This window comes from Pongo pygmaeus, chromosome 18 (assembly GCF_028885625.2).
Source record: "Pongo pygmaeus isolate AG05252 chromosome 18, NHGRI_mPonPyg2-v2.0_pri, whole genome shotgun sequence".
NCBI classification, from domain to species: Eukaryota; Metazoa; Chordata; class Mammalia; order Primates; family Hominidae; genus Pongo; species Pongo pygmaeus.
The window spans coordinates 65216267-65240242 of NC_072391.2; the positions used below are offsets into that span (position 1 = coordinate 65216267).

At 50.3% G+C, this 23976-nt stretch overlaps 1 protein-coding gene across 5 annotated transcripts in view; it reads left to right on the forward strand.

The window, feature by feature from the left end:
- Positions 1-23098, forward strand: part of NUTF2 (nuclear transport factor 2) — a 28200-nt gene extending 5102 nt beyond the window's left edge. For 2 of the 5 annotated variants that reach the window (XM_054453999.2, XM_054453997.2), the window contains exons 2-6: positions 12865-12913; positions 16873-17000; positions 20142-20213; positions 20303-20401; positions 22582-23098. In XM_054453999.2, the coding sequence (XP_054309974.1) occupies positions 16902-17000; positions 20142-20213; positions 20303-20401; positions 22582-22695 (384 nt within the window). In that variant the 5' untranslated portion in view covers positions 12865-12913; positions 16873-16901 and the 3' untranslated portion in view covers positions 22696-23098. The remainder of the gene's footprint in view (positions 1-12864; positions 12914-16872; positions 17001-20141; positions 20214-20302; positions 20402-22581) is intronic. The other 3 variants (XM_054453995.2, XM_054453996.2, XM_063654396.1) reach the window with 2 other exon arrangements.
- The last annotated feature ends 878 nt before the right edge of the window (positions 23099-23976 follow it).

Sequence of the window (23976 nt, forward strand, 5' to 3'; positions counted from 1 at the left end):
AGGTGGCTTGACCAGGAGAGTTTTTTTTTTTTTCCTCTCGAGACAGAGTCTCGCGCTGTCACCCAGGCTGGAGTGCTGTGGTGCGATCTTGGCTCACTGCAACCTCCGCCTCCTGGGTTCAAACGATTCTCCTGCCTCAGCCTCCCCAGTAGCTGGGACTACAGGCGTATGCCACCACGCCTGGCTAATTTCTGTATTTTTAGTAGAGACGGGGTTTCACCATATTTGTCAGGCTGGTCAAACTCCTGACCTCAGGTGGTCCACCCGCCTTGGCCTCCTAAAGTGCTGAGATTACAGGCGTGAGCCACCCCACCTGGCCTGTTTTTGTTTTTTTGAGACAAGATATTGCTTTGTCTTCCAGGTTGGAGTACAGTGGCTCAGTCGTGGCCGACTGTAGCCTCAACCTCCGGGACTTAAGTAATCCTCCCATTCAGTCTCCCAAGTGGCTGGGACTACAGGCATGCGTTACTACCCTGGCAAATTTTTTATTTTTTATTTTATTTATTTATTTATTTTTTAGACAGAGTCTTGCTCTGTCGCCCAGGCTGGAGTGCAGTGGCACGATCTCGGCTCACTGCAACCTCCGCCTCCCGGGTTCAAGCGATTCTCCTGCCTCAGCCTCCCGAGTAGCTGGGACTACAGGGGCATGCCACCATGCCCGGCTATTTTTGTAATTGTAGTAGAGAGGGAGTTTCACCATATTGGTCAGGCTGGTCTCAAACTCCTGACCTCAGGTGATCCACCTGCCTTGGCCTCCCCAAAGTGCTGGAATTACAGGCATGAGCCACTGATCCCGGCCTAATTTTATTTTTATTTTTATTTATTTATTTATTTTGAGACGGAGTCTCGCTCTGTCACTCAGGCTGGAGTGCAGTGGTATGATCTCTGCTCACTGCAAGCTCCGCCTCCCGGGTTGACGCCATTCTCCTGCCTCAGCCTCCCGAGTAGCTGGGACTACAGGCACCCGCCACCACGCCCAGCTAACTTTTTGTATTTTTAGTAGACACGGGGTTTCACTGTGTTAGCCAGGATGGTCTCGATCTCCTGACCTCGTGATCCGCCCGCCTTGGCCTCCCAAAGTGCTGGGATTCCAGGCGTGAGCCACCGCGCCCGGCCTTATTTTTATTTTTTGTAGTGATGTGATTTCCATATGTTGCCCAGGCTGGTCTCAAACTCCTGAGTTAAGCGATACTCCCACCTCAGCCTCCCAAAGTGCTGGGATTACAGATGTGAACAATTGCCCAGTGATCACAAGTGTTTTCTTCAGAGTCAAAAAGATACTTTTCCTTCTCCAAGGTTACTCAAGAGTAGGAGAAATTCAGGTCCCTCCCTCTCATTACAACCTCTAGAAGTTCCCTGTAACTTTTTTTTTTTTTTTTTTTGAGACGGAGTCGTACTCTGTCTCACAGGCTGGAGTGCAGTGGTGCGATCTCGGCTCACTGCAAGCTCCGCCTCCCAGATTCACGCCATTCTCCTGCCTCAGCCTCCTGAGTAGCTGGGACTACAGGCGCCCGCCACCACACCCGGCTAATTTTTTTTGTGTTTAGTAGAGATGGGGTTTCACCATGTCAGCCAGGATGGTCTCCATCTCCTGACCTCGTGATCCACCTGCCTTGGCCTCCCAAAGTGCTGGGATTCCAGGCGTGAGCCACCGCGCCCGGCCTTATTTTTATTTTTTGTAGTGATGTGATTTCCATATGTTGCGCAGGCTGGTCTCAAACTCCTGAGTTCAAGCGATACTCCCACCTCAGCTCCCAAAGTGCTGGGATTACAGATGTGAACAATTGCCCAGTGATCACAAGGGTTTTCTTCAGGGTCAAAAAGATACTTTTTTTTTTTTTTTTTGAGATGGAGTCATACTCTGTCTCACAGGCTGGATTGCAGTGGTGCGATCTCGGCTCACTGCAAGCTCCGCCTCCCGGATTCACGCCATTCTCCTGCCTCAGCCTCCCGAGTAGCTGGGACTACAGGCGCCCGCCACCACGCCCGGCTAATTTTTTTTGTGTTTAGTAGAGATGGGATTTCACCATGTCAGCCAGGATGGTCTCGATCTGCTGACCTCATGATCCACCTGCCTCGGCCTCCCAAAGTGCTGGGATTACAGGCATGAGCCACCGCGCCCGGCCGTTCCCTGTAACCTCTTTGTCTGAGGTCAGCTAGCCATTGCTAGGCATCCTGATCCTGAGAATTCATTAATGTTTCTGGAACTTGGCGAGCCATCTAGGTCTCAGATATAAGAGAAGTAGCCTGAGGTTCTCCAGGATCTATCTGCATCCTCTATTCATGTAGGGCTGACTTGGAAGTGGGACCTGGCATGCTGTGGTTGGGATATTGCTGCACAAGGATGAGGCAGGATATCAAGATGCCTCAGTTCTCAATTAGCTCAAAATTATGTCCCTTCGTGTATAGGAGCCTATCTGCCTATCACTATTTTTTTTGAGACAGAGTCTCGCTCTGTTGCCCAGGCTGGAGTGCAGTGGCGCAATCTCGGCTCACTGCAACCTCCGCCTCCTGGGTTCAAGTGATTCTCCTGCCTCAGCCTCCCGAGTAGCTGAGATTACAGGCGCCCACCACCACACCCAGCTAAATTTTGTATTCTTAGTAGAGATGGGGTTTCACCATATTGGCCAGACTAGTCTTGAACTCCTGACCTCAAGTGACCCACTCGCCTTGGCTGCCCAAAGTGCTAGATTACAGGCGTGAGCCACCGCACCTGGCCGAGCCCATCTCTTCTCTCTGAGCCATGTCTTGTTTTATTCTGTTGCCTTTGGAGTTGGTGGTTTGGGAGGGGAAGAATTACTTAAGAGAGACACAGAATAGGCAGGGTGCAGTGGCTCATGCCTGTAATCCCAGCACTTTGGGAGGCCGAAGTGGGCGGATCACGAGGTCAGGAGTTGGAGACCAGCTTGGTCAATATAGTGAAACTCTGTTTCTATTAAAAATACAAAAATTAGCTGAGCATGGTGGCGGGTGCCTGTAATCCCAGCTACTTTGGAGGCTGAGGCAGGAGAATCGCTTGAACCTGGGAGGCGGAGGTTGCAGTGAGCCAAGATTGTGCCACTACACTCCAGCCTGGCGACAGAGTGAGACTCCGTCTCAAAAAAAAAAGGGAGACACAGAATTTTGTTTTTTTTTATTATTATTATACTTTAAGTTCTAGGGTACATGTGCACAACTTGTAGTTTTGTTACATATGTATACATACGCCATGTTGATGTGCTGCACCCATTAACTTGTCATTTACATTAGGTATATCTCCTAATGCTATCCCTCCCCGCTCCCCCCACCCCACGACAGGCCCTGGTATGTGATGTTCCCCACCCTGAAGACACAGAATTTTCAAATTTCAGAACAAGGCTGGGCGCAGTGGCTCACGCATGTAATCCCAGCACTTTGGGAGGCTGAGGTGGGTGGATCACTTGAGGTCAGGAGTTCGAAACCAGCCTTACCAACATGGAAAAACCCAGTCTCTACTAAAAATACGAAAATTAGCTGGGCGTGGTGGTGCATGTCTGTAATCCCAGCTACTCAGGAGGCTGAGGCAGAAGACTTGCTTGAACCTGGGAGGCAGAGGTTGCAGTGAGCTGAGATTGTGCCATTGCACTCCAGCCTGGGCAACAACAGCGAAACTCCATCTTGAAAAAAAAAATTCATAACTAGAAGCCACCTTACATCAAAAATTCTAGGATTCAGCACCAGCTCCGAAGCTGGAGCATCACTTGAGGCCAGGAGTTCAAAACCAGCCTTGTCAACGTAGCAATACCCATTTCTACAAAAGAAAAATAAAAAAATAGCCAGTGTGGTTGTGGTGTTGTATACCTGTCGTTCCAGCTGCTCAGGAGGCTACAGGAGGTCAAGGATCTGTGAGCTATGATCATGCCACTGCACTGTAGGCTGGGGACACTCTAGCAAGACCCTGTCTCCAAAAAAAAAGCTAGGTTTCCCTTAACAAACCACTATTATCTTTTTTACTTTTTTTTTTTTTTTTTTCACCCAGGCTGGAGCGAAGTGTCACTCTTGCCCAGGCTGGAGTGCAGTGTCGCAATCTCGGCTCACTGCAACCCCCGCCCCCCGGGTTCAAGCGATTTTCCTGTGTCAGCCTTCCGAGTGGCTGGGATTATACCCGCCTGCCAGTATAATCCGGCTAATTTTTATATTTCTAGTAGAGATGGGGTTTTGCCATGTTGGCCAGGCTGGTCTCAAATTCCTGACCTCAGGTGATCTGCCTGCCTCGGCTTCCCAAAGTGCTGGGATTATAAGCGTGAGCCACCATGCCTGGCCTTTTTTTCTTTAATTAATTAATTAATTTATTTATTTTTTGAGACAGAGTTTCACTTTTGTTGCCCAGGCTGGAGTGCATTGGCGCGATCTCGGCTCACTGCAAACTCCACCTCCTGGGTTCTAGCGATTCTCCTGCCTCAGCCTCCCTAGTAGCTGGGATTACAGGCATGTGCCACCACGCCTGGCTAATTTTGCATTTTTAGTAGAGACGGGGTTTCTCCATGTTGGTCAGGCTGGTCTCGAACTCCCGACCTCAGGTGATCCACCCACCTTGGCCCCCCAAAGTGCTGGGATTACAGGCATGAGCCACCGTGCCCGGCCCGTTTTTTCTTTCTTTTTAAAGTTTTTCTTAGGGTACATCAGCAGCCTTTTTATTTTATTTTATTTTATTTTATTTTAATGAGATAAGGTCTCACTCTTTTACCAACAGTGAGACCCTGTCTTTAAAATAAATTAAATAAATAGAAACCAGCCAGGTATGGTGGTGGGTGCCTATAGTCCCAGCTACTTGGGAGGTGAGGCAAGAGGATCACTTCAGCCCAGAAGTTCAAGTCTGCAGTGAGCTGTGATTGTGGCACTGCTAAAGTGCAGTTGGTGCCATCTCACCTCACTGCAGCCTTGACCTCCTGGGCTCAAGCAGTCCTCCCACCTCAGCCTGCTGAGTAGCTGGGACTACAGGTGCGCACCATTACGCTTGGCTAATTATTATTATTTTTGAGACGGAGTCTCACTCTGTCTCCCAGGCTGGAGTGCAGTGGCACGATCTCGGCTCACAGCATCCTCCGCCTTCCGGGTTCAAGAGATTCTCCTGCCTCAGCCTCCCAAGTAGTTGGGACTACAGGCTCCTGCCACCATGCTCGGCTAATTTTTGGATTTTTAGTAGAGACAGGGTTTCACCATATTGGCCAGGCTGGTCTTGAACTCCTGACTTTGTGATCCGCCCGCTCAGCCTCCCAAAGTGCTGGGATTACAGGCATGAGCCATTGTGTCTGGCCACATCTGCTAATTTTTATATTATGTTTTTTAGTTTTTGTGGAGACAAAAGTCTCACTGTCTTGCCCAGGCTGGTCTTGAACTCCGGGCTCAAGCAATCCTCCTGCCTCAGCCTCCCAAAGTCCTGGGATTACAGACGTGAGCCACCATGCCCAGCCAAGTTTTACAACTTCTTGTAGAGACAGGATCTCACTGTGTTGCCCAGACTAGTCTCAGAACTCTTGAGCTCAGGTGATCCTCCTGCCTCAACCTCCCAAGTACTGGGATTACAGGGAACAGCCACCATGCCTGGCCTGTTGTGCGTGGCCTTCTTTTTGAGATGGAGTCTCGCTCTGTCACTTAGGCTAGAGTGCAGTGGCACGATCTCAGCTCACTCCAGCCTCTGCCTTCCAGGTTCAAGCGATTCTCCTGCCTCAGCCTCTCACGTAGCTGGGACTACAGGCACGCGCCACCACACCCAGCTAAATTTTGTATTTTTAGTAAAGACAGGGTTTCACCATGTTGGCTAGGATGATCTTGATCTCTTGAACTCTTGGTCTGCCCTCCTCGGCCTCCCAAAATGCTGGGATTACAAGAAGTTGTAAAACTTGGCTGGGCATGATGGCTCACGTCTGTAATCCCAGGACTTTGGGAGGCTGAGGCAGGAGGATTGCTTGAGCCCGGAGTTCAAGACCAGCCTGGGCAAGATAGTGAGACTTTTGTCTCCACAAAAACTAAAAAACACTGCTTGCCTGGCCTGTGCGAGGCCTTCTAGTCCCCTGCCTGGAGCATGGGTTTGTGGCTTCTGCTCCTTTCACTGAGACCCTCTTATGGTCACTTTAAGTGCCCAATAGTTGTTCCTGTGGTGGTACCCATCAGGGCATCTTCCCAGGCACCAGACAGGAATTCTCCACAGAGGTGGGAGGTTCAGCAGACCTGGTCAGGGAGGTTCCTTGGATGTTCCTTCAACAGATAGCCATTGCCTGGGGGCTTACAGAGGGAAACAGGAGACAGCAGGGACTTTGGCAATACCAATAGTGCTTGTTTTAGAATCCAATTCAGACCATTTTTGTTGAGGCCTCCAGGACAGAGGAATAGTCCTTTAGGGACAAGGGGAGTGAATCCTAAAAGTTTTCTACGGAATAGACATTGAAAGTCGGGCATGATTTCTTGGCCGGGCACGGAGGCTCACACCTGTAATCCCAGCACTTTGGGAGGCCAAGGTGGGTGGATCATCTGAGGTCAGGAGTTTAAGACCAACCTGACCAATGTGGCAAAACCCTGTCTCTACTAAGATTCCAAAAAATTAGCAGGGCATGGTGGCAGGTACCTGCAATCCCAGCTATACGGGAGGCAAGAGAATTGCTTGAACCTGGGAGGTGGAGGTTGCGGTGAACCAAGATTACGCCACTGCACTCCAGCCTGGGCGACAAAGAGAGATCTCTGTCTTTAAAAAAAAAGTTGGGCAGGATTTCTTTAAGCTGAGGTTGAGCTGAACCTTGTGCTGGGTGCTGGGTTTTTTTTTTTTTTTAATTAATGTTTTGATAGGGCATTTGAGAATGATGTTTGTGTGTTTGCAGTTCAGTTTGAGTTGGCTACCCCTTTCCTGGCTTTGAGATTCTGTGATTCTCTCTTCCTTTGATCATATATGGCAGGAATTCTTGAGTCCCTCCCTCGGGGAGCCAGCAGTGTATGGATTATCCTTGGGGTGACTTAGGCCATGTGATATTATTCACCCTCTTTTTCCTCACCCTATCAGCTGGAGTGTGCCCTCCTGGGCAGAATGCTTTGCTTGGGTCTGGGTTTGGCTGGGAACGTGTCTTAGTGGCCAAGGGAGAGGGACATGAGGCCCAGGGTGGCCTGCCTAGGGGCCACAGGGCTCCTACTGCTGGCTGACCAGTGGCCAAGAACTTTTCATTGTCTTGGGCATTACTCATTTGTTGCTGTACCTGCTGTGTGCCAGCTCCCTAAGCCCCCAGGCTGGAGACAGGGCTGCTATGGGGATGGGGAACCCTCATGAGAGAGGGATTTCTGGGGTACCTGGGAACTGAGGGCTGTTTGCCCCAGTGTCCTCAGTAAACTGGAGGAATTTTGGAATGTTTGTTTCTTAAAGCCTCGAATGATTCCATCAGAGCCAGTGGGTCTCCTGAGGGCAGAAACTGGAAAGCTTGCTGCCCCAGGAAGGAGCAGTATCTCTGTGTGGAGATACTGGTTCCACTTGCAGGTGGTTTCAGGACTAGGAGAATGCAAATTCTCAGTTTTCCTAAGGTATAAAGCTGCTTTGACCTGCTGAGTAGGTGCTCAGGTTCTTCCATTCTGAGGCTCCATGGAGCTTGCTGATTTCATAGGGGAAGACAAGGCCTGGGCCGTATTCCTTGCCACCTGATTTTTTTGGGGGGGGGTGGGGGAAATGAGAATAACTTTATTTCATTGCGGGGAGTGGGCAGATGTCCAGCCTCAGAACTTCTGGAACTGCTTCTTGGTGCCAGCAGCCTTGGTGACCTTGAGCACGTTGAAGTGCACCGTCTTGCTCAGGGGCCCGCACTCACCCACTGTTACGATGTGGCCAATCTGGACATCCCTGAAGAAGGTGGACAGGTGTATGGACATGTTCTTGTGCCACCTGATTTTGTCACTTAGGTGCTTTCTGCTACTCCACATTGCCTCTCAGCTGTTTGCATCTTGGCCAGTTTTTTTTGTTTGTTTTTTTTTGTTTTGTTTTGTTTTGTTTTTGAGACACTCTCACTCTGTTGCCTAGGCTGGAGTGCGGTGGTGTGATGTCAGCTCACTGCAACCTCCACCTCCCAGGTTCAAGCAATTCTCTGCCTCAGCCTCCTGAGTAGCTGGGATTACAGGCATCCACCACCATGCCTGGCCAATTTTTATATTTTTAATAGAGACAGGGTTTCACCATCTTGGCCAGGCTGGTCTTGAACTCCTGACTTCATGATCCACCTGCCTCGGCCTCCCAAAATGCTGGGATTACAGGCGTGAGCCACCATCCCCAGCCCAGTTTTTTTTTTTTTTTTTCTTTTTGAGTCGGACTTTCGCTCTCGTTGCCCAGGCTGGAGTGCAGTGGCGTGATCCTGGCTCACTGCAGCCTCTGCCTCCTGGGTTCGAGCAATTATCCTGCCTCAGCATCCAGAATAGCTGGGATTACAGGCACCTGCTACCACACATGGTCAATTTTTTGTATTTTTTATAGGGATGGGGTTTCACCATGTTGGCCAGGCTGGTCTCAAACTCCTGACCTTAGGTGATCTACTTGCCTTGGCCTCCCAAAGTGCTGGGTTTACAGGCGTGAGTCACTGTGCCCGGCCCCATCTCGGCCGGTTTTGTGGACATTCTAATGCTGGCTATGCCAGTGGCCTTCTGTGGTCTTAAATTCTTTCTTAACCTCTTGGAGTCTTTGTTTCCTTGTCTATAAAGTGAAGATAATCATACCAGCTTCACAGGGCTTGTTGTGAGACTCAAGTGAGAGAACACAGAAGTGTTTGACTCACAGGAGGTGTTCCCTCCACCACTCTGTGGATGCCATGGTCATCCCTTTATTCCCTGCTCTTCTCAGTCTCAGCATGTCACAACAGTGTTGGCCAGGCCACAGGAGTAGTCGCTTAGGGGTCTCAAGCTCCATTAGGGGAGCCAAGTCCATGTTTACCTGACCATCAAGATCATAGCCTGAGGCTCAGTTCACGGATGGGAGCTGTGTAGAAGGAATGGGGCCCCAGAGGTCTTCTGAGTCACTGGGGAAAGGAAGGTTACATAGGGAGTAAGTGCAGAGCAAAGACCAGAATGCAGGTCTCGGGATTCAGCTGGGCCAGTCAGGGAAGCCCAGTGGCTCTAGAACCCTCCCTGCAGGCAGAAGAGGAGGAAGGGGCCCTTAGGGTGCTGTGGGCACCTAGACCTCAGGTGACAGCCCCAGGAAAGGATTCTGTCCTGGCCAGCCATCTGGGCTGATTTCACTCCATCCTTCAGCCAGGGGAGTGGCGGGCCAGGCAGGTTCATTCCTGGTTCTAGGCCTACTCCATGGTGTGGGCGAGATACCTACCTTCTTCCTAGCTGTTGCCCTAGTATTCACCTAGGAACCCATACTAATTCCTTACAGCTGGGTCCTGCTCCATACCCCATTCATTACCTCCTAACATCCTACAGTTACTAGTGATGGGACAGAGTCAAAGGGTCACATAACAAGGGAGAAATGGAGCAGGCTAGAGGCCAGGTCTTTGAGGGTGTGGCTGTGCCTGCTGTTCAGCCACAGCTGTCTCTCACTAGGACCTTGGGAATGAGAGAGTATTGGGGCCAAGCCTCAGTTGCCACATGCCATAGACAGGTAGCTGGGTGGACAACAAATAATTGTTTCCTCACAGCTTGGACAAAAGGTGTGGGTGGAGGGGAAGTGGGTCAGTAGGCCACTTGAGTGGAGTTTGCCCAGAACTCACTCCTCCTCCAGAGAAGAAGGGCTGGCCTCTCAGCCCAGGCTCTGACACACTCATGCACTTAGTCAACAAATAGTTATTGAGGGCTGGGCCAGGTACCATGGGAACAGGGATGACTAGGGGTGCTTTGTCAGGGAGATAGACCGTAAACAAATACCAAAATGTGACAATGTCATGCAGTGATAAGTGCTAAGAAAACAATACAGGAGGCAAAATGGGTAACTAAACAGCTACTTTATTATTTATTTATTTATTTTAATTGAGACCGAATCTCACTCTGTCGCCCAGGCTGGAGTGTGGTGGCATGATCTCGGCTCACTACAATCTTCGCCTCCCTGGTTCAAGTGATTCTACCACCTCAGCCTCCTGAGTAGCTGGGACTATAGGCGCATGCCACCATTTCTGGCTAATTTTTGTATCTTTAGTAGAGACAGGGTTTCGCCATGTTGGCCAGGCTGGTCTCGAACTCCTGACCTCAAGTGATCTGCCCGCTCAGCCTCCCAAAGTGCTGGGATTATAGGCGTGAGCCACTGTACCTGGCCACTAGACAGCTACTTTAGACCAAGTGGTCAGGGAAGGTGTGAATGAGGAGGTGACATTCGAGCTGGCACATATGTGACACACGAAGATTTAGGAAGTAGAGTGGTCCAGATAGAAGGAGCAGCAGTTGCAAAGCCCTGCAATGAGAACAGACTCAGCATGTTCCAGATAGAGGAAAGTGCCTGGTGCAACTGTAGAGGAGGGGAGGGAGTGGCAAGAGATGAGGTTGGACAGCCAGGAGGGCCAGGTCACCTAGGACAGGATAAGTGGTTGAGACTTTGTTCCAGGTGCCATGGGACAGAATACATAGTAGCACCCCTCCTCAGACCATAAAATCAGTGGGGGACTTCCTGAAGGACTGACACCCAGCAGTGTCTTCCTGTCTGGTTGCTGCTGCTCTGCCTTCAGGACACTTTTTTTTTTTTTCCTGAGACAAGGTCTCACTGTGTTGCCCAGTCTGGACCTCCCTGGCTCAAGCCATCCTCCCACCTCAGCCTCCTGAGTAACTGGGGCTACAGGCATATTCCACTATGTCCAGCTTTTTTTTTTTTTTTTTTTTTCCTGTAGACACGAGGTCTCACTATGTTGTCCAGGCTGGTCTTGAACTGCTGGGCTTAAGCAGTTCTCCTGCCTTGGACTCCCAAAGTGTCCGAGGGATTACAGTCATGACTACAGGTGTCAGCCACCACACCCGCAAGACACTTTTTACACTCTGGCTCCAAGGGTTTGTTTTTGTTTGTTTGTTGAGATGGAGTCTCACTCTGTTGCCCAGGCTGGAGTGCAGTGGGGTGTTCTCAGCACACTGCAACCTCCACCTCTTGGGTTCAAGCAGTTCTCCTGCCTTAGCCTCCCAAGTAGCCGGGATTACAGGTGCATGCCACCACACCCAGCTAATGTTGTTTTTTTTTGTTTTTTGAGATGGAATTTTGCTCTTGTTGCCCAGGCTGGAGTGCAGTGGCACAATCTCAGTTCACTGCAACCTCTGTCTCCCGGGTTCAAGTGATTCTCCTGCCTCAACCTCCCGAGTAGCTGGGATTACAGGGAAAAATTAGCTGCCACCACGCCTAGCTAATTTTTTGTATTTTTAGTAGAGACGGGGTTTCTCTTTGTTGGCTAGGCTTGTCTGGAACTCTCGACCTCAGGTGATCCGCCTGCCTCGGCCTCCCAAAGTGCTGGGATTGCAGGCATGAGCCACCACGCCTGGCCTGATTTTTGTATTTTTAGTAGAGATGGGGTTTCACCATGTTGCCCAGGCTGGTCTGGAAGTCCTGACCTCAGGTGATCTACCCGCCTTGGCCTCCCAAAATGTTGAGATTACAGGCGTGAGCCACTGTGCCAGGCCTTTTTTTTTTTTTTTTTTTTTTTTGAGATGGAGCCTCACTCTGTCACCCAGGCTGGAATGCCATGGGGCGTTCTCAGCTCACTGCAGCCTCCACCTCTCAGGTTCAAGCAATTCTGCCTCAGCCTCCTGGGTAGCTAGGATTACAGGTGTACACCACCGCGGCCAGCTAATTTATTGTTTTTATTTTCTTTTTTTTTTTTGAGATGGAGTCTGGCTCTGTTGCCCAGGCTGGAGTGCAGTTGCACAATCTCCACTTACTGCAAGCTCCGCCTCCTGGGTTCACGCCATTCTCCTGCCTCAGCCTCCCGAGTAGCTGGGACTACAGGTGTCCGCCACCATGCCCAGCTAATTTTTTGTATTTTTAGTAGAGACGGGGTTTCACCGTGTTAGCCAGGATGGTCTTGATCTCCTGATCTGGTGATCCGCCCACCTCGGCCTCCCAAAGTGCTGGAATTACTGGTGTGAGCCACCATGCCCAGCCTTTTTGTTTGTTCTGAGGCAGAGTCTTGCCCTGTCACTCAGGGTGGATTGCAGTGGTAAGTTCACAGCTCACTGTAGCCTGGACCTCCCAGGCTCAGGTGATCCTGCCACCTCAGCCTCCCGAGTAGCTGAGACTACAGGAGTGAACCACCATGCCCGGCTAATTTTTAAAATTTTTTGTAGATAAGGGGCTTTGTTGCTGAGGCCGGTCTGGAACTCCTGGACTCAAGTGATCCTCCTGCATGGGCCTCCCAAAGTGCTGAGATTACAGATGTGAGCTACCATGCCCAGCCTTGAGCCTGAGGGGTTAAGCCATGTTGGCTATCAGTTTCCCTGTTGGAGGAGTCCTTTCCAGGCTGTGCTTCAGGGCTGTGTTTTTGGCCTCCATGATAGCATGTGTGGAGGATAGCCACGACTGGTACCAACTTTGGGGCCCTCACTGCAGGCCATGCAAATCTGCTGGCATTCCCTGTGGGCTTCAGCAGACACATGAGAATCTTTCTGTGTGCCAGTCTGGAAGGAGTGACATCGTCTTCCCGATCACTCTCCTGCCTCAGGCTAGGATCTCTGTCTGCTCTGTCTGCTTTGCTGAGATGGTAGAACAGGGTTGTGACTTCGAAGGTTTGAGAAAGCTGACATCATCCTCCATGAAAACTCCTGTTGTTTGGACTCTGGGTTTGATGTGGAACTCTTCTGCCTGAGGCCTTTGTTTGGAGGTGGAAGCCCTGGTTCAGGACTGCCTTGCCCCTTTCTGAGAGAGCCAGGCTCAGAGGAGTGCTCTCACTGATGTAGTCTGTTTGTTTTTGTCTCCAGGCCCAAGTTGTCACTAGAAGTCCTGACTCTGGAGAGGCCTCCAAATCTGGTCAGTCCAATTCCACCACCTATCAGCTGCTGACCTAGAGCAAGTTGGAGTTGGCTAACCTTGCTGAATCTCCTTTTGGTCATCTCTAACAAGGGGGTTGACTCACAGGGTGTGGTTACAAACAAGCGCACATAAGCTCTTTGTACATTTCTGTGCCTAATATGCATTAGTGAAAATGAAGTGTTCACAGCCAGACACTGTTATTTTGAGTTTTGTTCTTGGAAACACTTAAAATTGGAAGATAAAAATGGAGTTTTTCTGTTGTCTAATGGGATCTCCTGGGTCAGAGGTTTTAACCTGGGATCTATGGCTGAACAGTTGAAAATTATTCACAAGGCTGGGGCATCTCTACCTCTGTGCAAATGTGTTGGGAGAGGGCCACAGTTGCTGAGACATTCTTAGAGAGTCTTTGCATTCACAGAGACCTAAGGGTCAGTGAAGGCTGGTGTTCAGTGGGTGAGAGGTCATCAGAGTCTTTTCTGCTTCTCAAGGGGCCTGGCCTTAGTCAGCCTGCGGACTGTTGGGGTGAAGCAGGAGATGGTGTGGTCAGCAGCCCTCTCACAAGAGCTGTAGGAGAAGCTGTCATGATGGTCAGTCCCCAGTCTAATGTGAGGCTGCCTCTGAGCCCGGGCTTTTTTGTTTCTTTCCAGCCTGTTACTTGCACAGTGAATGTGTTAGAAACAAGATCAGAGCTTGCTGACTATTCTGGGGAACATCTTCCAGCCTGGCCTGGACCCCTCCCTCATGTTGCATGGGGATAGGATGGGGGCTCTGCACTCTTGCTTCTGTTTTTGGACTCAAGAGTGTTGCCTCCCGTGGGAAGGATGGGGATCGCAGGAGGGGACTTTCCTGTGTACAAAACACGGTGAGCAGGCTCTTAGTAGGTTCTGTTGTGTCTGTATGTAGCTGGATCGAGGTAGGAGGGAATGGCTAGGGAGATGGGGATGAGGGTGGATAGCCACCTGTGGAGCTTAGGGAGTTTGGCCTTTAAGCCAAAAGCAAGGGTGTTGTAGGGGAGGAGCATGGTCAGCTTTGTGGTTTAGAGCTCAGGGATGCAGAGTTAGCAGAAAAAAGAGACGGGCCTTGACCAGAGGACCCAGTGTCAGCACTGAAGTACCAGATGAACTTAGGGCAAGACCCAGCGACATCACTGGATGACAGTGGATTCTGACTATGTGGCTGTTGTGATCGCCACTTGGAAATAAACACAAGACAGTGAAGCAGGCCTCCATCCACATAGTTTTGAAGGTTACTTCTTATTTTCTGGGAGCCCCTGATCTGTCTTATTCCTCAGAGAGCTTACTCTTCCCCACTCTTCTCTGCCCTACCAGGCCAAAGGGTCTTCCTCTTCCTTTATCCCTCCACTCCATTTCCTTCTACCACTACTTTAGTCAAGGAGTTTTTGTATCAGAAAGTTATCACAGGCCGGGTATGGTGGCGCACGCCTGTAATCCCAGCACTTTGGGAGGCCAAACTGGGCGGATCACTTGAGCTCAGGAGTTTGAGACCAGCCTGAGCAATATGGCGAAGCCCGGTCTCTACAGAAAACACAAAAAGCAGCCAGACATGGTGGTGCTTGCCTGGAGTCTCAGCTCCTTGGGAGGTTGAAGTGAGAGGATTGCTTGAGTCCTGGAGGTCGAGGCTACAGGGAGATGAGATGGCATCACTGTACCCTGACCTGAGGGACAGAGTGAGACCCTTTTCATGCCCTGAGACATTTGCTGGTGCTGTTTCTTCTGGTTGGCATACCCTTTCTGAGGACTGCCCAACTTTGCTGTGAGCCAAGGGTAGAAGGAGACATGGCCCTTATCCATTCCTCCAGCTTTTCCCCTACCCTCAGAGCTCTTAGGCACTGGGTATGGCACCTTGGAAGCTGCAGCAGGGTCAGGGCACATTGAGTGACTAAGCATAGCAAGTACCAGGGTGGACGGGACAGAAATGCCAGAGGCGGGAGCTGTGCTCTGCCTTAGGTCCTCTAAGTTTGTGTGTGAGTACAGCCAGCGTCTGACCCCTTGGAAATGTGACCGAGACCACAGCAAAGACTAGATGATGTCCTGTGCTTTCCCCACTTGTTGATTTCTTTCTTGGCAGAGTGTGAACTAGGACACACCTTGCGTTCCTGTGTGGCAGGCATGACTGGATCCAAGCTTTCTCCCCTGCTTGCTTTAGATTTTCCTGGACATTTCTTAGTCATCCCAGCACTGAGCTTCTATTTTTAGTGCCACTACCTCCTAGGGGACCTAAAATAAAGCTGGCTTAGCTTCCTGGTCCCTCATTGGCTTGAGTGTTGGTCACAGAGTGGAGGATTGGCTGCGTTGTCACTCCCTACACGATTCCTCCCCGTTGGCTCCTCTGGCTTTGGGTGAGGTCACAGGGACTGGAGTGAGCTAGCACTTACCATGTTGAGCTGAGGGCTTTATCATTTTCCCTTAGAGAAGCTTCACAACCACCGACACTGTCAGGTTGCCATCCCCATCTTATAGTGGAGGATGCAAGGGCAGTGACTTGCATCAGATCCTACCACTGCGAATGCTTGTCTGCTGAGGTGGAACCCACCTCCTCACTGCTTTCGTTCAGAGTCCTATTATCAGGACAGAGGGGGTGGGCTCCTCTACAGTTGGGGCCATCCACAGAACAACACGTGGGTCTGCAGTCAGGGGATCCGCAGCAAGATGTGGGCTTCCCTATTTGGAAGGGGCCTAGCAAAGCCCAGGCGGCTCTCCCATCTGGGGCTTGGGTTTTCCATCCAGTATCCTTACAGCCATGGTCTCTAGTTGGGAGGGGGCCTCCCCTCCCTCTCAGAGACCCAAGAGAGACAGCTCCTTAGGGTAAAAGCAATGCTGGGATGAGGGGATATGAAGCGATGACACGCTTCCCTTCACAGCCTCCATCCCCGCTTCCCACAACCCTCAGCTTTCCCTCTGATCCTTGAACTCATGTCCCCAGCTCTGAAGTGGGTGAGAGTCATTCCCATCAATGAAGAAATATCCTAGAAAGGGCCAGGTCAGGTATCACCTGGCCTCGGGGAAGTAAACTGCCCCCATGAGACTAAGGGATCACTTGCTGTTTTTGGCAGAAGAGGGGCCTTGGCTGGGCACAGTGGCTCACGCCTGTAACCCCAGAACTTTGGGAGGCCAAGGCGGGTGGATCACCTGCAGTCTGGAGTTCGAGACTAGCCTGGCCAACATGGTGAAATCCCATTTCTACTAAAAATACAAATTAGCTGGGTGTGTTGGCGGGCGCCTGTAATCCCAGCTACTCCGGAGGCTGAGACAAGAGAATCACTTGAGCCTGGGGAGCGGAGGTTGCAGTGAGCCAAGATCACACCATTGCACTCCAGCCTGGGCAACAAGAGTGAAACTCTGTCTCAAAAAAAAAAAAAAGAGAAGAAGAGGGGCCTTGAGAATCTCCCCGCATCTTCACTAGGTCTTCTTCCATCTGTCAGCATAGCCCTGGGACAGTGTTGGGGGCCTGAGGGCTGTAGTACAAAATAGTACACACACACAGGTATCAGTTGTTCTTGGCTGTAAAGTGGGAAGAATAGCAATAACTCTGACCTTATAGGTTGTTGAGAGGATTACATGGAAAGATACTGGAGGAGTGCTTAACTCCTCCCATAAGGCCCCTCCCCTTACTGGGCTTTCAAGGGCCTGCTCTGACCTTTCTTTGTTGTAGGTCCACCCTTAGCACCCCTCCTGTGTGCTCCACGACCCTATCATCTATGTGTCTCATCAACCAAGAACTCAAAGGAAAGGCTGGGTCTGGTCTACCTCTGGGCTCCCAGCACTGGTCTGGCTTCGGAGGGGTCTCCTGCCAGTTCCCCAGGGCCTGTCCGTGTTCTCTGAGAGAACAGATCTCAGCAAAGGACTCTAGGAAGGCCAGTGAGGGGTGGGGGTCAGTGGCTGGTCACCTACTCTCGTGGTACCAATGCTTCCCTCCTGGTCTCATTGGTCTTGCAGGTCTCCGTGAGGCCGGGTGACGCTCCAGAATGGGAGACAAACCAATTTGGGAGCAGATTGGATCCAGCTTCATTCAACATTACTACCAGTTATTTGATAATGATAGAACCCAACTAGGCGCAATTTACGTAAGTTTCCAGCTCTAGGGCCAGAATAGGACCCCAGGGGATCAATTTGGATGTTGGGCCAGTGTGTCCAGTTCATAAGTTCTGGCAGCCCTATCTGGACTGGCTACACCTCTGTATCTGAGCTTTTGTCCATGGGACAGGGGTCTGAGGCTTGGCCCAAGTAATTACCTGGTCTAGACTTTTCCTTTTGGCAACTTCCACAAGAGTGAGAATCCTGCTATTCTGGGCAGGGTGTTCTGGGCTTGCCATTCCATGTGGCCAGCACTTGTCATGGCACATGGTTTTGGATTGGGCAGCAACAGGCAAAGGTTAGGGCTCATGGTGCCCTCTGGAGGCAGCAGCCATGAGCATCCTCAGTGCAAAGCTGAGCTCTCCTGGAGGCCTGGGGTCCAGCTTCCTTTTGGATCCAAAACTCCTGAATGCTCATGGAAAACAAATGAGATTAGCCCAGGGAGGCTGATGGGTCATTTCACAAACCCTTCTATGCAGGCATTGCTGGCTGCTCTTTTTTTTTTTTTTTTTTGAGATGGAGTCTTGCTCTTTCTCCAGGCTGGAGTGCAATGGCTCGATCTCAGCTCACTGCAACCTCCTCCTCCTGGGTTCAAGTGATTCTCCTGCCTCAGCCTCCCGAGTAGCTGGGATTACAGGCGCCTGCCACCATGGCCAGTTAATTTTTTGTATTTTTAGTAGAGATGAGGTTTCACCATGTTGGCCAGGCTGGTCTCGAACTCCTGACCTCGTGATCCACCCACCTTGGCCTCCCAAAGTGCAGGGATTACAGGCGTGAGCCACCGTGCCCGGCGTTTGCTGCTCTTTTAACGATGTTCATATACACCAAGAACTAATTGTACTTGACTCTACCTGAGAGTCAGTCACAAAAATGTGATTGATCAGGCAGGTGAGCCCAGGATGGGGGTGATAGGAGTAATCCAGGCACAGTCTCAGAGCCTGATTGGGCTGACTGTCCACAGTCTTCTGTGTCTGTCTCCAAAAAGCGTCCATTCATAAATTTTGGAAAAAATAAAGAAATCTTAATAGTGGAAGACCAATTCCAGCACAGATATTTGATTGTCATTATCATAGTAGAGTTTTTTTTTTTTTTTTTTTTTTGAGACAGAGTCTCTGTCACCAAAGCTGGTGTGCAGTGGGGTGATCTCAGCTCACTGCAACTTCTGCCTCCTGGGTTCAAGCGATTCCTGTGCCTAGCCTCAGGAGTAGGTGAGGCTACAGGCATGCACCACCAAGCCTGACTAATTTTGTTTTTTTTTCCTCGAGATGCAATCTCACTCTGTCACCCAGGCTGGAGTGCAGTGGCGCAATCTTGGCTCACTGCAATGTCCATCTCCTGGGTTCAAGCTATTCTCCTGTCTCAGCCTCCCAAGTATCTGGGACTATAGACACGTGTCACCACACCTGGCTAATTTTTGTATTTTTTAGTAGAGATGGGGTTTCACCATGTTGGCCAGGCTGGTCTTAAACTCCTGACCTCAGGTGATTCGCCCGCCTCAGCTTCCCAAAGTGCTGGGATTACAGGCATAAGCCACTGCGCCCGGCTACGCCTAATTTTTGTATTTTTAGTGGAGGTGACATTTCACCACGTTGGCTAGGCTGGTCTCCAACTCCTGACCTCAGGTGATCTGCCTGCCTTGGCTTCCCAAAGTGCTGGGATTACAGGTGTGAGTTACCATGCCCAGCATAGAGTTTTTGAAAACTTGAAGTCATCTGACCTGAGATCCTGACACTTGTGCCTCATTATCGCTGTCTCTTTTTTTTTTTTTTTTTTTTTTGAGATGGAGTCTCACTCTGTCACCTAGACTGGAGTGCATTCATGTGATCTTGGCTCACTGCATCCTCTGCCTCCCAGGTTCAAGCAGTTCTCATGCCTCAGCCTCCCAAGTAGCTGGGGTTACAGGTGCGCACCACCATGCCCAGCTAATTTTTGTATTTTTAGAAGAGACGGGGTTTCACCATGTTGGCCAGGCTGGTCTGGAACACCTGACTTCAAGTGATCTACCCACCTTGGCCTCCCAAAGTGCTGGGATTACAGGTGTGAGCCACTGCATCTGGCCTCATTATCTCTTAAAGCAGGCCTGAGCCAGAGAAGAGACTTAGCAAGGTCCTAAAAGAACAATTTATATTTATTATTTCATAATACTCAGCACATTACCCCTTTGAAGGTTAGGAAACCAAGACTCAGAGAAATAACTTACTAATGTCACAGCTAGTAAGCAGCAGAGGCCCTTTTGAGTTCTGCCCTTGAAGGCTGTGGAAGGGAAGATTTGAGGTGAACTAAGCTACGTGGGTTACATGTGAGATTTTGCTTCTTGGTAGTAGGGAGGGTCCCAGACTAGGCCTTGGAAGGCCCTGTCAGCCTCTATCTCTCCCTGACCCCATGGGTATCCAGAAGGCTAGCTAAAAGTCCATAATGGAACTCAGCCTGGGCCCTGGAGGGTGATGAATGTGGAATTTTTCCAAGTTATTTCTGATGACTTTTTTTTTTTGAGATGGAGTCTCACTGTGTCACCCAGGCTGGAGTGCAGTGGTGCGATTTCGGCTCACTACAACCTCCGCCTCCTGGGTTCAAGCAATTCTCCTGCCTCAGCCTCCTAAGTAGCTGGGATTACAGGTGTGCGCCACCATGCCCGGATAATTTTTGTATTTTTAGTAGAGCTGGGGTTTCACCATGTTGGTCAGGCTGGTCTCAATGTCCTGACCTTGTGATCCTCCCGCCTTGGCTTCCCAAAGTTCTGGGATTACAGGCGTGAGCCACCGTGCCTGGCCACATTTCTGATGACCTTTTGGGACGGACACTGACTGACCACACAGCAGGATGGCTGAGCTCAGGCCAATATAGCCCTCCTGGGCCTATGCATATCAGAGGCCATATGACTTCTTAAATACAAATGGGAAGTATATTTTATTAAATAGTCTTTCAGAGCCTGGGCCCATGGGTCAATGGGGTATAATTGAAGATGTTGGTAGTGTAATGTTTGGGGGCTCTACTCAGTCTCCCTCTTTAGACAGGGAAACTGAAGTGTGGCCACACTTCTCCAAGCAAGGCCCTTTTCAGAGTCTTTCCAGGGCCTTAGAGATACTTGTACTCTGAGGCCCCAACCCTGGGGTTTCCTGTGCCTTTTTCAGATTGACGCATCATGCCTTACGTGGGAAGGACAACAGTTCCAGGGGAAAGCTGCCATTGTGGAGAAGTTGTCTGTAAGTAGGGATGAAAGCCAGGGTGCAGGTGGCTCCTTTCCCAACCCTTCTGGCCTTGCTTCTCCCACCTCCCACTCTCTCTCTTGTAGAGCCTTCCGTTCCAGAAAATCCAGCACAGCATCACCGCGCAGGACCATCAGCCCACTCCAGATAGCTGCATCATCAGCATGGTTGTGGGCCAGCTTAAGGTAATGGTGCTGCCACAGTGGTAGGGAGGGGTGGGCAGGCAGAGGAGAGTCTTGTACCCCTGCTTTCCCTGTGGATGTGACCTGCTTATCTAGGGACACCCAGACAAAGTGACTGTCTGGAGCTGTGTAGTTCAGTATGCTAGCCATTAGCCACATGTAGGTGGCAATTTTTAAGTTACATTAATTAAGATTAAATAAAACGTACTTCTTCGGTTGTACTAGCCATATAGAACATTTTTGTGACTGCAGAAAGTCCTATTGGCAGACACTGGTCTAGAGCCTTTATCTGGAAAAGGGAGAAGTATAGGAGCAGGATGGGACTGGGGTGCCAAGCCACTAGGCTCCCACTCTGCCCTATGGTCAAGGTGGACAGGCCAGCCGGGTGTGGAGGGGCAGTCCACTACTGCAGCCCTTGCTACCACTCCTCAGGCTGGCTGCTGGCTCCTCACCTGCTGAGCAACGCAGATTCCTGGAACTCCTATTTCTTTTTTTTTTTTTTGAGACGGAGTCTCGCTCTTGTTGCTTAGGCTGGAATGCGGTGGCACAATCTCAGCTCACTACACTTCTGCCTCCCGAGTTCAAGCAATTCTCCAGCCTCAGCTTCCCAAGTAGCTGGGATTACAGCTGCCCGCCACCACGCCCAGCTAATTTTTTGTATTTTTAGTAGAGACAGGGTTTCACCATGTTGGCCAGGCTGGTCTTGAACTCCTGACCTCAGGTGATCCACCTGCCTTGGCCTCCCAAAGTGCTGGGATTATAGGCGTGAGCCACCTATTTCTCTTTGCATTTTTCTCTCTCCTTTTCAAGACCTGTTATTCTCAGAGACTTCCTGTGGTCCCTCAGACCCCGCAAGAACTCTCCAAGGACCTGTTGTGCTTCAGCATATTAAAGTCAGATTCTGGGCTAGGCGCAGTGGCTCACGCCTGTAATCCCAGCACTTTGGGAGGCCGAGGCAGGTAGATTACCTGAGGCCAGGAGTTTGAGACCAGCCTGACCAACATGGAGAAACCCTGTCTCTACTAAAAATACAAAATCAGCCAGGCATGGTGGCACATGCCTGTAATCCCATCTACTTGGGAGGCTGGAACCCGGGAGGCAGAGGTTGCGGTGAGCTGAGATTGCACCATTGCACTCTAGCCTGGGCAACAAGAGTGAAACTCTGTCTCTAAATAAATAAATAAATAAAGCCAGATTCTGTTTACAAAAACACCCTTCTTCCCAAAAATAGCAGGACAAATTGGCTGCCCCTCGGCCTGGGCTTGTGTCTTACAATAACATGGTCACATACTCTCTCTCTCTAGGCTAGCCAGGACAGGGCTTCCTGAGTCCAGAGTGGGTGTGTAGGTGGTCCTGTGGGCCTCTGCAGTGGACGCAGAGGCACCTGCTTTCTGGCCTGGACTTTCCCGTCAGTTTCTCTTACCTGTCCAGGATATCCCGCTCAGTGCCTGTGCCTGAAGAGGCACAGAATTCAGGAGGTCTCTGTAGGGAGCTCATTGTTCACTTTCTCAGGCAAAGGTAGTAAACACTGCTCCTTCCCACCAGCTTCAGGTTCTTCCTGGTGATTCTGTCCAATTTGGAGCTCCCAAACAACTGATTTGCCTCCTTGATGATGATAATTCCCAGAAAGCAGGTGATGTTAGAGACAGTGCTGGTTAGCTAGGCTCCTATTTCAACTAGGTCTCATCCTAGTTTTCTGCAGTTTGGCTGCAGGTTTCTTGCCTTTTTTTTTTTCATCTCAAATACTGTTTATTACACGACAGGAAACATCATTGGATGGTGAACCTATGTTTTCAAGATTGTTTGCAGTTTTTTTGATACTCTAAGTTACTTGGTAAATACTATGGGATTCGTTTCAAAATTGTGATCACTTGTGTCTAGAGATATGTGCTTGGAGGCAGGTACGTCCTCTGCTCTTTGCTATAGCTAAGGGTGAATTATTGTGCAGTTTAAGCACACATAGCAGTAGGCGTGGCTGATTGTTGGCCTACATGTGCCCAGGGCATTGTTTCATACATTACATCAATTCACATTCACAAGTACCCCTTGGCTACACTGGGATTTGAGTTCAGGACAGTAGAGCCTGATCCTAAAGTCCACATTTTTTTGCCCTGTTCTCCTGCCACTGAATTCCCTTCCTGTTTCTTGATCCCCTTACTGAATCCTCTTTTCTCTCCTCACAGGCGGATGAAGACCCCATCATGGGGTTCCACCAGATGTTCCTATTAAAGAACATCAACGATGCTTGGGTTTGCACCAATGACATGTTCAGGCTCGCCCTGCACAACTTTGGCTGACCTCCTCTCAGCTAGGCACTCACGCTGTTTCCTCCTCCCTCCTCTTCCCAATACTATTCTCACTCCTCCAGATGCTCCAAATATCATGCACAAATGAGCAGGGCCGCGGTGGGAGTGGGCGCAGTGCGCTGCTGCCACCGAGGTGTTGTGCATGATGTTTGGACGCTAGACTAGTTGCATCTGACGGGAGAAGTTTGTGTTGTACCAGCGCATGCCTTGGAAAGACTTAAGTAATGCAAAAGGTTGTCCTTTTTTTTTTTTTTTTTTTTTTAATCTACTGACAAGTTGCTCTAGTAACCCAAAGAAGTGAAGGAGAAAGCAGCTGCCTCACCGCCCAGACATTGATTTGTTCAGATGTTTCAATGCCTCATGATACAATAAAACCACAAAAATTTTCTTAACAGTTTAAATTGTTTTAATTAGTTTACTAGTTGGCTGGGCATCAGAAGCTACCCGGACCCATTATCTCTCTCATGTCTCACCCTCCCACTTCTGCCCCAACTCTGAATACCTGTTGCAGGGAGAAACTGCTGAAGCAGCACTCCCAGCTAGCCTCTCAGAAGCCCTGTAGGGCAGTTCTCTCCCACTCCGCAGGGCGACTGGTCTTTGGAATGCAGGCAGGAAGAGCTCAGGTCTGGCCTGAAGCTTCTCTCACTGAAGCCTGTGCAGTCAGTTCTGATACCTCCTGTGACTTCTGCTCTGGGTAGGTTCAGGGCCCTAGTAGCCGGAGAGATGATCCTGAATCCTGTTGAAGCTGGAGAGGCCTTGGCAAAATGGCCCATCACGTTCAGGCCCTCCAGGCTGAGTTGTCAGCAGTATCAAGGGAGGGGCCTGCTCTATCCCCAGAAGGATCAGGATCATATCCAGGATGCCCCCACATACACCAAGCCAGGCAGAGGGCAGCTCAGCTCCTGCCCCATCTGCTTTGGATATCATTACCCAAAGGCAGGTAACCCGAAGAGCCAGCCTCCACTGCCCACAGAGCCAGGCCCAGTTGGGTTGGAGTATAGGTCAGGAGCTGCAGTCTGTGAGGGACTCATACTTGAGGAGTCCTCACCCCTCAGACTGCTGCAGGACATTGCCAGACCTCTCTCTACTTCCTTCCTCAGCATACAGACTTCATGCTATCTTCAAATTCCAGGGAGTCTTAGCTATTAGGGCAGTTTCTGCTTCTCCATTTTGGGGACAAAGGCCTTGCCCAGTACAAATCTAGCCCCTCGTCCCACAGACTTCTGGATGGTATAAACCTAGTGGCAACGTAGCAACCATAGGCTAGAACCA